An 11,152-nucleotide genomic window follows, 5' to 3' on the forward strand; every position below is an offset into this window, starting at 1 on the left:
CTAGCCCGCCCGGGCCCGAGCCTCCAGCCCACGCGCCGCAGCCTAGTTTCCTGGCGCCACCGAGCACTAAGTCCCGCTTCCGGCCTATAGGCGGGGACTCCGCCGGAAGAAGCGGTGCGAACAGCCGTTCTCGCTCCGCCCCCCTTGTCAGCTCTAGCCAATCCGACCAACGATGGAAAATAGCAGCCAATCCTAGCACGCGCCGCTGACGCCAGCCAATGGGAGCTCCGCGCGACGGCGCGGTATTTTGGAGCCCGGGAGGGCGGCGGGGACGCAGCTATGGCGGGACTGCGCGGGGCGCTCATCGTGCTGGAAGGCGTGGACCGCGCCGGGAAGAGCACGCAGAGCCGTAAGCTGGTGGCCGCGCTATGCGCCGCCGGCCATCGCGCCGAGCTGCTACGCTTCCCGGGTGGGTCGAGCGCTCGGGCGGGCCTGGCAGGCGGTGGGGGGCTGCGGGCGGGAAAAGTCGGGCGGCGGGAGCCCGGGGGCAGGAGCACTGCTGGGAGCAGGGGGAACGCAGAACCGGGGACCGAATGTGCTCGCCCCGCCCGGATCTCCCCCGAATCTGCCGAGTTGTTACTGAGGGCGGGTTGGCTGTGGTCTCATCCAAAGGTGTCTGGGAATGAAGAAACCGAGCCTCATGCCGACCTTACTTTAATTGACCTGTGCAGAGATGGTTTACCTGGAGCTCTGTGGTTGCCGTCTGTGGCCATTATTGGCTTTCTCACTTGTTATTCCTGTGGTCTCTGTGTCCTGTCCGTCAGTATTGATGCATCCGTGCCTTTTTTTTTTTTTTTGCACAGCTGTATTGATCTGTAATTGATGTACAGTAACGTGCATATGTGGGAAGTGTGTGGTTGATGAGCTTCGACATAATTATACACCCGTGAAACTGTCTTCACAATCAAAACTGTTTCTGTCATCCCCAAAAGTTTGCTAGGGGTGTTTTGTTTTTGCTTGTTTTATTTTTTATTGTTGATAGTATTACAGATATCTCCCATTTTCCCCCGTTACTCCCCTACCCCCACCTCCGAACCCCTCCCCCCTTGCTGGTGCTGTTTTATAATCCATGTCTCAGATTTCTGTTTATTTTTTAAAAAATATACTATCACTAGAGGCTCCGTGTACAAAATTTGTGCACTGGGGGTGGAGGGGTGTCCCTCAGCCCAGCTTGCACCCTCTCCAATCTGGGACCCCCCCGGGGGATGTCCGACTGCCGGTTTAGGACCAGAAGTTTAGTTCAAACTATCCTAATGTAGATGGAAAGCCTCACTTTTGTGTGTTTCTCTCTCTCTTTTTAGAAAGATCAACTGAAATTGGCAGACTTCTGAGTTCTTACTTGGAAAAGAAGAGTGAGGTGGAGGATCACTCGGTGCACCTACTTTTCTCTGCAAACCGCTGGGAACAAGTGTAATACCATTGCCCTCCATCTCTCCCTCAGTGCTTTTCTCCCTCTTGAGATTCAGGATGGCGGTGGACAGTGATGCTGGAGGCTGTACCTTTACAAGGTTCTTTTAGTCACCAGTCCTGTGACCAGATTTAATCGCTGTGTACTCCCAAAGAGCACTGATTAATGCTTTTCCTGCCTCCTGCCCACCACCTCTTTGTAGTTAATTAACTAATTTCCTTTAGGTAGCTTTAGGTTTACAGAAAGGGTTATCAGAAAATACTAAATTGTCCAATACTCCTGTCCCTTCCTGCTCCCCCACAGTTTTATTTTTTAAAATCTATTTTTATTGATTTTTTACAGAGAAGAAGGGAAAGGGATAGAGAGTTAGAAACATCAATGAGAGAGAAACATCAATCAGCTGCCTCCTGCACACCCCCTACTGGAGATGTGCCCGAAACCAAGGTTCATGCCCTTGACTGGAATTGAACCTGGGACCCTTCAGTCCGCAGGCCAACCCTCTATCCACTGAGCCAAACCAGTTAGGGTCCCCCACAGTTTTCTTTCTTTTTTTTTTTCCAAATATATTTTATTGATTTTTTACAGAGAGGAAGGGAGAGGGATAGAGAGCTAGAAACATCGACCAGCTGCCTCCTGCACACCCCCCACCGGGGATGTGCCCGCAACCAATGTACATGCCCTTGACTGGAATCGAACCTGGGACCTTTCAGTCCGCAGACCCAACGCTCTATCCACTGAGCCAAACCGGTTTTGGCAGTTTTCTTGATTATATCTTTGTTTAACTGAGGTTCACAGTTTAGGTTGGTATCTCATCCTCTCCCAACCCCTTTTTGTTTTACATCTCAGTCCTCTCAACATTTAACTATATGGTGTGTGCTTTCAGAGGCTCTTGTTTCCATTTACACGTATGTAGATAACACATTGGAGTTGTTTCATTATAAATAAATGGGAACCTACTATGAGGCTGCTTTCTAACTGCCTTACAGACCTTTGATATCTGAAGGAGGCCTCTCTTCTCACTCTTTCCTATCACCAAAGGCCTTCCCCACTGTAATACCACTCTTAAGACACCAACACCATTTTTATAATCTCACATCTGCAATTTATGGATATATTTGTTCTGATTATATTTTGTTTTATTTTTGTGGCTTTGTAGAAAAGTAATGTAGGCCCAATTCAAAGTGAGAAATAATGCTATTTCCTAAATGGTAGTCTTGTCCCTGTTGTGGAAAAGACCTCCTGTCGGTTGTCCCTCTGTTCTGCCACAACACACAGTTCCCTTTACAGATCATTCCAGCCACTACTGTTAGATTAGCTTTCCTAAGACTTGGAAGGCCTTGGGTGATAGGTCAGGTGCTGAGTTCACAAATGGTACCATTGCCCACCATCTGTGTGACTTTGGTCTTGCTCAGCCCAAAACCACGGCTGCATCATTGGCACAACAGTGCCCCTTGTAGGTCTGGTGTGACAGTCACCTGAAGTCGGCCAGGCAGGGTGGGAGCAAGTGCTCGGTAAGCCTCAGCTGTTTTGAATTCATCCTTGTACTTGAAGCACTTTGTGCGGAAAATTATTTCCTCCAGCCATTTAATCTTTCACCCTTAGTTTTGCTTCATCTGAACTGGGTAGATGGTGGTCCCTGCAAATACTTCAAAACAGCCGAAGCCGGTTTGGCTCAGTGGCTAGAGCGTCGGCCTGCGGACTGAAGGGTCCCGGGTTCGATTCCGGTCAAGGGCATGTACCTTGGTTGCGGGCACATCTGTGCAGGAGGCAGCTGATCGATGTTTCTCTCACATCAATGTTTCTGACTATCTCTCCCTTCCTCTCTGTAAAAAAATCAATAAAATATTAAAAAAAATACTTCAAAACAATGGGGGTAACACCCTTCAGATCCCGCCCTATTTCCTTTTACCAAAACCTTCCTATCCTCTACGACTTAAATATCTCCATGTAGGAAAGTATCCCTAGAAATAAGTGATTTCTCTTACTTCTCATAGTAATTTACTACTCTGCCTGTTTTTAAACTTATTATGAAATAAGTTCAGTCAGCTGGAAAGGTTGTAAGACTAGTACCAAGAATTCCCATAAGCCTTTCACCAACCGTCACCTATGATTTTTTTTTTTAAATATATTCCATTGATTTTTTACAGAGAGGAAGGGAGAGAGAGGTAGAAACAGAGAGCTAGAAACATCGATGAGAGAGAAACATCGACCAGCCGCCTCCTGCACACCCCCTACCGGGGATGTGCCCGCAACCAATGTACATGCCCTTGACCGGAATCAAACCTGGGACCCTTCAGTCCGCAGACCGACGCTCTATCCACCGAGCTAAACCGGTTTCGGCTTATTTTACTTACTGATGGCCCCAAAGCTCAAAAGTAGTTATGCTGCGGGGGGGGGGGGGGGGGGGGGGGGGGGGGAGGGGAGTAGTTATGCTGGCAATTTGCATTTGCCAAAGAAATAAGGGCTCTTTAAGTGAAAGGTGAAAGTTTTTCACTCAAGGAAAGAAAACATGCTGAGGTAAAGCTACAGTAGGAACAAGTCTACTTATGAAATTGCCCAATTTATAAATTCAACTTTATTGTGTGTGTGTGTGTGTGTGTGAAAAAACAGTGTATATATAGGGTTTGGTACTATCTGTGGTTTCAGGCATCCCCTGGGGTCCTAGAATGTATCTCTGACTGTACATATCTACACTGAAACTCAGTTCATGCTAACACCTGTTGCGGTCCAGAATCACAGGGCTCCCCCACAGTTTTCTTGTTTATATCTTTGATGAACTTAAGTTCATAGTAAAACAAGTTCCCTACTGAACCACAGACATCACTGAGAGTGGTTCATTAGGGGAGCTGCCCGCCTGCAGTCCACACCTCTGTAAGAGCCTTGTAGTGGTCAAGGTGGTGGGCAGCTCTGTCCTTAGCACATGGGCACAGTGTGCTGTGTTAAGTCTCTGGGGCAGGTTTTCCCTGTGTATTCATGTGGGATATAGTTAGGTTCATTCAACTATACAATTTTAGGATTTCTTTCATCTTTGTTGATTTAATTTTCATTTTTGAATTAAAAAATATATGGTTCTAAATGTTAAAACCATACAAAATATGTCACTGCCCTACCCATTTCCCATCTGTCCAACACCTGTCCTCCACTGTGGGGAATAGTGTCCCCTCCTTATGTATTTATTTATAAAATAAGCAAATAGGTATGTATCGTCCTGATAACCTTTTTTTTGTGTGTGTGTGTGTGTGTGTGTGTGTGTGTGTGTGTGTGATATACCCTATTGAAAAGAGTCAGCCATATGTACTTGTTTGTACTTTGCTTTATTAGTGACACATTAGGAGACTGGTTTATATCTTCTTATGGACGTCTTTCTCATTTTTTTTTTTTTAATATTTTTATTGATTTCAGAGAGGAAAGGAGAGGGAGAGAGAAACATCAATGATGAGAGAATCATTGATAGGCTGCCTCCTGCACGCCCCCTACTGGGGGATCAAGCCCGCAACCCGGCATGTGCTCTTGACTGGAATCAAACCAGGGACCCTTCAGGCCACAGGCGACCCTCCATCCACTGAGCCAAACCGGTTAGGACTTTCTCATTCTTTATACAGTTGCATCTTCTCTGTTGTGCATGTGCCATACTTCCTGTTTGCAGGTTACGTAGTTTTTTAATGGCTTGCGGTCACAGATGAAGCTGTGATGAGAACTGCATCTCGCTGTTGCAAGTGTGATCCCCCATCCCTACTCTTCTGTGGGCTTCTCTGGGTCACAGGTGGCAAAAATCCTTTTGTTCCCCCAAGTGCAAGCGACGCTTCTTGCTGATGTCAGACCTTTGTCTTTGCACATGTTCCTAAGCTACTGTCACCTGTGAGAATGTTCTCAGCATCATCTCCTGGCTGAGTCCACTGCTCCACTCTCTTGCCCACAGGCTTCCCTACTGTCTTTGTCAGTGATGTCTGTGGTTCATTAGGGGACTTGTGTTTCACATTGGGCTTTGCTGGGAGTGCCTGTGTGGCATCTAGGAGGAGATCCAGAGCTCTTTTTTTTTTTTTTTTTAATTTTAAAATAAGAATAAGGTCACAAATCACTGGCCTGCAATCCCTGCCAGGTTACTGAATTACTGAATTGTCATCAGGATGATTGTAACATGACGGTTCTGGGGATGTGGAGCTGGGTCCATGGCTCAGAAGCATTTTCTATTTTTTTAGGCCATTGATTAAGGAGAAGTTGAGCCAGGGCATCACCCTCATCGTGGACAGATACGCGTTTTCTGGTGTTGCCTTTACCAATGCCAAGGAGGTGAGTGCTGCCCAGCCCGGTGGGACACCACTAGTGTGACTGTCCGGAGCAAGGCCATGACATCACACAGCAAGTTCTGTGGTCCTTATGTCCATCCGCTGGAATCTGGTCTTATCTAAGGGAAGGGCAAACACTGGGGTAGCTGCAGCTTGTTTTCATATCACACATATCCAGAGGTGGTCCGTCAGCAGGGCTTTCCATCCCAGCCTTGTGTCCAGACCAGAAGGTGAGAGCATCTGGTGCTTTGTTTATATTTTCCTGACCTCCTGTCCCAGGAAGAATGGCAGTGACTGTACTGCCCCTTTTTTCCTGCTTTTTATTTAGAAAGTTTCAAATATGTACCAGCAGAGAAAATGATAGATCACCCAGTACTGTGACCCACCAGACACATCATCATTTGCTTCATAAATGTTTCAGTGTGCATCCCCCAAATAGCTTTTTAAAAATATCTTCACCAGAGGATATTTTATTGATTTTTAGAGGAAGGAAGAGGGAAGAGAAAGTGAAACATTGATGTGAGAGCAGACCATTGGCTGGCTGCCTCCTACACACCCACTACCTGGTATTGAGCCAACCACCCAGGTATGTGACCTGACTGGGAATTGAACCTACAACATTTCTGTGCAAGGGGCCATGCCCAACCAACTGGGCCACACTGGCCAGAGCTCTGTCCACTTTGAATGTGCTCACAAAATTAAACCAGAAGGAGGTGCCATGGGAAACAGTAAAACATTCACGATCTAAAAAATCAAGTTACTACTGGGATCCTCACTTCTTGCTGTCTCAAGAAATGGTAGCTCATTTCCCTTCCTTTTTTATGGATTTTATTTATTTATTTATTTATTTATTTATTTATCATTTATTTTTTTATTTTTTATGGATTTTAAAACAACACATTAGACCCCATTCAGCTTCTTTATCTGATCATTGGTTTCTTTGCTGCAGAACTTCTCCCTGCATTGGTGCAAGCAACCAGACGTGGGCCTTCCCAAACCAGACCTGGTCGTGTTTCTTCATCTGAAGTTGGCAGAGGCTGTGCAGCGGGGCGGGTTCGGCCGAGAACGCTACGAGGATGGGGCCTTCCAGGAGCGGGCACTGCAATGCTACTACCAGCTCATGGAGGACAGGACCTTAAACTGGAAGGTGAGAGTCACCCTGGTGCCAGAGCTGCACCCAGGAGTGTGGGCATCCTCAGGGTCCCAGTGCCAGCTTCTCAAAGTGTGGAAGTTGGGTGTCTTGTAGGTGGGTTGGTGGACAGTTTGACAGGCACCAGCCCCACAGCAGCAATCCTCCTTGGTGGGTCCTTTCCAGAGCTGATTGCTCAGCAGGTTCCTGTCCTCTGCTGAGCATTAGCCATGTGACCTTGTCATCCAGAACATAAAATCCCTGAGTTACTCCTCAGGTCACCTTCCTGCTTATTGGAAGAGTAATACTTTGTTTTTTTTTAATATACTTTATTGATTTTTTTTTTTTTTTACAGAGAAGAAGGGAGAGGGTTAGAGAGTTAGAAACATCCACGAGAGAGAAACATCAATCAGCTGCCTCCACGCCCCCTACTGGGGATGTGCCCACAACCAAGGTACATGCCCTTGACCGGAATCGAACCTGGGACCCTTCAGTCCGCAGGCCAATGCTCTATCCACTGAGCCACACCGGTCAGGGCTGGAAGAGTAATACTTTAGCTTGCAGTTTGTGCTTAGGTCCTTGCATCAGAAGTCAGATTTTGTTCATTTTGGGGTCAGCCCTCAGTCCACACCCCGTTTTAGCTGCTAGGGTCAGAGACTGCCTCCCTCACGCCCCTTGTCCTGCACAGTTCCAGCTCCTGGGTGTTCCTGCACCACTTGTGGGGGGCGTACCTGTCTCCTCACTAGCTCCTGGGCAGGAGACGGCTCCTGGCTCTGCTGGCCTGGCCTGGGGTGCTTGATCTCCGACACCACCCCCCTGGCCCGCTCAGCCATCTCCCTGTGCTGGGGTTCTCCTTCATCTCTGCGCCGTCATCGGTGCCCTGGCCTCAGTCCCAGGCATCAGTCTCACTCCTCCTTCCCTGTAGATGAGCTACTGTCCTGCCAAAGCAGATCCCACCACTGCCGTCTCTCAGGCACATCTGAATGCCTGGGCTCTAGGGGTCAGGCGGTTCTGCAGGTGCCACCCCAGGCTTGAGCGAGCCGCTTTTATCCTCTGTTGACCAGGTCCTCTGCCGGTCACACGCTGCGTCCATGAGCTCCGAAAGGTTAAGCTGTTGACCCTGTCACTTGGTGTGTGCTTCCCCACCTCCCTCCTAGGAGCTGAGCCTGCTGCTGGGGTGTGCTCAGGTCAATGCGGAGCCACATGGCCTGTCTGGGGTGACCACGAGCCCTTCCTCCCTATGAGGGAGTAGCAACATAGAGCCTCACATGGCTTTCACTTGTACTGGTAGAGTGTCTCACACTGAACCCTGGAGTCAGTTCCACATGATTTCAATGATTCTAATTTATAACACATTTCAACATCTGCAAGGATCGAGCCAAGAATGTAGAGTGCTAGGAATATGAATCAGGAAACAAACAGCAAACTTGTATTTCCTACTGGCCCACACTTAGGTTCATCTCTCCTTCCACGTTTTTGTGTTTTGTTTCCCTCAGCCTTAAGAACTTCCTTTTCTTGTAGGGCAGGTCTCCTAGCATAGACTACTCAGCTTTTGTTTATCTGAAAGTTTTTTGTCTTTTTTTTTTTTTTTTAGCATTCTTTTTCAAAGTTTTTAAGCAATAAGATACTTCCAGAAAAGTTGCTAGTACAAAAACTTCCCCAGGACCATTTGAAAATAAATTGGTGGCTAACACCCCTCACACCATCCAGTATTGCTGTCTGGGAAGGTTCTGTATAAGAGCTGTACGGCTGGAGCAGTGGCTGGCGAGGTGACCTTCAGGGTGTACTTGTGTGGGGTCTCAGGGATCTGGAGGGAGTCATTCTCATTTCTGCCTAGTCTGACCTCATGATTGGATTTTTCTGAGTGTGTCTGCACCCCCCAGGAGCTTTTCCAGAATTGGCTGTTCTTGGCCTAGACTTAGATCGATGGTAGGAGAGGGACTTGAGTTCCCCGTCTCCCCCATCCCGGTGGAGACCAGTTTCTCGTGGGCTGGCTCCCTTGGCTCCAAAGGTCCTCATGCTTTCCATGTGAGGACACAGCATTTAATGAGTGAATTTTGTGGCCGATGATGTGGGAATGTAGCCTAGCACAGGCATTGCCCTCTCTCTGCCTCCTCAGCCAGACCTGAGGAGAGCTGATGTGTAGTTACCTCATGGACACATGCCTGGGGGAGTAACAGGGAGGAGGAAGACGATCAGGGGGATGGGGTGTTTCTTCTGCATCTGGGATGCAGCAGGTATGTGCGTCAGCTTCGTCCCAAGGACACAAGCAAAGCCGACCCAGCCCTGTCTGAAATCCACATGCTCACCAAGAACGGTGAAGAGCATTAACCATCCTTTTTCTCCTGACACCCCATGGCAATAGATGATTGATGCTTCCAAAAGCATTGAAGACGTCCACAAGGAGATCTGTGCACTCTCTGAGGATATCATCCAGACCGCCGCGCCGAGGCCGCTGGGGAAGCTGTGGATGTAAACGTGGAGGGATTATCCCCTTCCCTGGGTCCTGTCAGGCGGGAGCCTTGTGAAAGGCTTGATGTGTGGAGTGTTCACATTGCACAACATGGGGGGCTGTGTACAAGCCGACGACAAGCGGAGCTACGATGGGCCTCGAAAGGCCTGGGCACAGGAACTTCATGGTATGTCGCTCGGCCTTCCTCTGCCCTCTCTCACCCTGAGGATTTGATAAATTATTGCACTTTTTACTGAAACTTAACGATAACCATATCCAAGCAGGTTCAAGATAATTGATATGGCAATCAGTTTGAAACCTGAATTTCTTACAGGCACGAATAAAAATTACTTTGAAAGTATGTTGTCAAAGGCCTCCTCTCCTTAGAGTCCTTCTGAGTGGACGGGCCCTATGCTGGCCCAGTAGGGCTTCTCTGGACCACCCCCACTGGTCTGGCCTCGCATGGTCTCGCTGGCTGTGTCTTGAGGTGTGATGTCCCATTTCATCTGAATACAGCTGGTACTTTTTAAAAAAAATTTTTTTTTTATTTCAGAGAAGGGAGAGGGAATCATTGAGTGGCTACCTCCTACATGCCCCCTACTGGGGATTGAACCTACAATCTGGGCATGTGCCCTTGACTGGACTCGAACCTGAGACCTTTCGGTCCATAGGCCGATGTCTGTCCACTGAGAAAAACCAGCTAGGGCCAGCTGGTACTTTTGTTGTTCTTTCTGCTGTGGTCCTAAGTGCCAGGAATACGACTTCATTCCGTTCCATCTTGAACTGCTCTAATGTATAATGGTTCCTTGACTCTTCCTAGGAGAATCTGCCAGGTGCTGCACAGGGACCCCCTCTGTACAGACAGCACTGTGGGGTTCAGTGCCCTTCTGAAGCCAGGACACTGGATTCTAGGCAAAACAAAACAATGTGGTACTTGCTTAACCCGAGTTGTAAGTGGTCACCAGACGTTCAGACCAGACTGAGGCAGAACCTACAGATGGCCAGGAGGTCCTGCACAGCGGTGGCAGCCAGACCCCAGCTCCCCCAAACTAGGCAAGGTCCATGCTTTTTTGGGCTTCACAGATAAGGCTGCCCTTAATGCCCATGTGGACTTGGGCAGGATGTACCCAGGCTGCCTGATCCTCTGTCCTGGTCCCTCCATATCCCTTTGAGGACACAAGGCACAGCAGATGGACGGCTGGTGTCTGCACACTCAGTCCTGGGGCGTGGTTCTGGTATCTGCTCACAGGGGGTTCGAGTTGCTCACTGTAGCCCTGCTGATGGGAGCAGGTTGCCCTTGGGCATCAGCACATCCACCAGACCACACTGTACACGTGTGAGGTCAGAATTCTAGGAGTCACAGAGAGTCAATTTTCATTAACGTGTTAAGCGCCAAGTTAGTCACCGGTGACAGACACTATCCGTCTGGAAGACAAAACAGGCTGGGCGCTTAACATGTTAAGACAGGGTCCCTGGGTTCCCTACTGGGACACTCCTCTCACTCACCTGCCTGGTTCTTACATAACCAGGTCCCATCTAGAATGATAAGGAAACTGGGTTGATTTCTTGAGACCTGAACCAGTAGCTCCCCTGACTTTGTGGACACATCAGGATCAGGCTGGCACAGAGAGGTCATGGCTGTCAGGGAGGGTTGGTGTTGGCAGAGGGCATGGGTGAGATTAAGACAGAGGTGGGTGAGTTCAGGCTGTGCCCTAAGCACCCAGCACAGGCTGGGAAGGGCTGGAAACTGGACTAGAACTTTCTCTGCCCAGGGTCAGGATGTTGGGGTGAAGTGGAAGTTTCAGTAGAGACCATCCTCTCAGAGCTGTGGGGTCAGAGATGAGCAGGCTGAGAGGCCAGAGCTGAACAGAGTCCCA

The 11,152-nt window shown here is 48.7% G+C and overlaps 1 protein-coding gene across 3 annotated transcripts; it reads left to right on the forward strand.

Annotated features, from left to right (window-relative positions):
* Positions 1-203: 203 nt before the first annotated feature.
* DTYMK (deoxythymidylate kinase) lies at positions 204-9,636 on the forward strand. Of its 3 annotated transcripts, none has more exons than XM_008138735.3 (5): positions 204-409; positions 1,302-1,410; positions 5,608-5,698; positions 6,644-6,841; positions 9,189-9,636. In XM_008138735.3, exons 1-5 carry the CDS (start codon positions 280-282, stop codon positions 9,297-9,299), a joined length of 639 nt encoding a protein of 212 aa, XP_008136957.2. In that variant the 5' UTR covers positions 204-279; the 3' UTR covers positions 9,300-9,636. The 3 variants fall into 3 exon arrangements, with proteins under 3 accessions (XP_008136957.2, XP_054579235.1, XP_054579236.1); XM_054723260.1 differs by having other exon boundaries at positions 205-349; XM_054723261.1 differs by lacking the exons at positions 204-409; positions 1,302-1,410 and adding an exon at positions 4,793-4,983.
* Positions 9,637-11,152: the final 1,516 nt, after the last annotated feature.

This window comes from Eptesicus fuscus, chromosome 11, assembly GCF_027574615.1.
Source record: "Eptesicus fuscus isolate TK198812 chromosome 11, DD_ASM_mEF_20220401, whole genome shotgun sequence".
Taxonomy (NCBI): Eukaryota; Metazoa; Chordata; class Mammalia; order Chiroptera; family Vespertilionidae; genus Eptesicus; species Eptesicus fuscus.

Bases quoted from the DNA above. Each gene is read 5' to 3' on its own strand.
- DTYMK (XM_008138735.3), top strand. From the start codon at position 280: ATGGCGGGACTGCGCGGGGCGCTCATCGTGCTGGAAGGCGTGGACCGC. The intron at 410-1,301 runs GTGGGTCGAGCG...CTCTCTTTTTAG, and splicing joins CGAGCTGCTACGCTTCCCGG to AAAGATCAACTGAAATTGGC. The intron at 6,842-9,188 runs GTGAGAGTCACC...CCATGGCAATAG, and splicing joins ACAGGACCTTAAACTGGAAG to ATGATTGATGCTTCCAAAAG.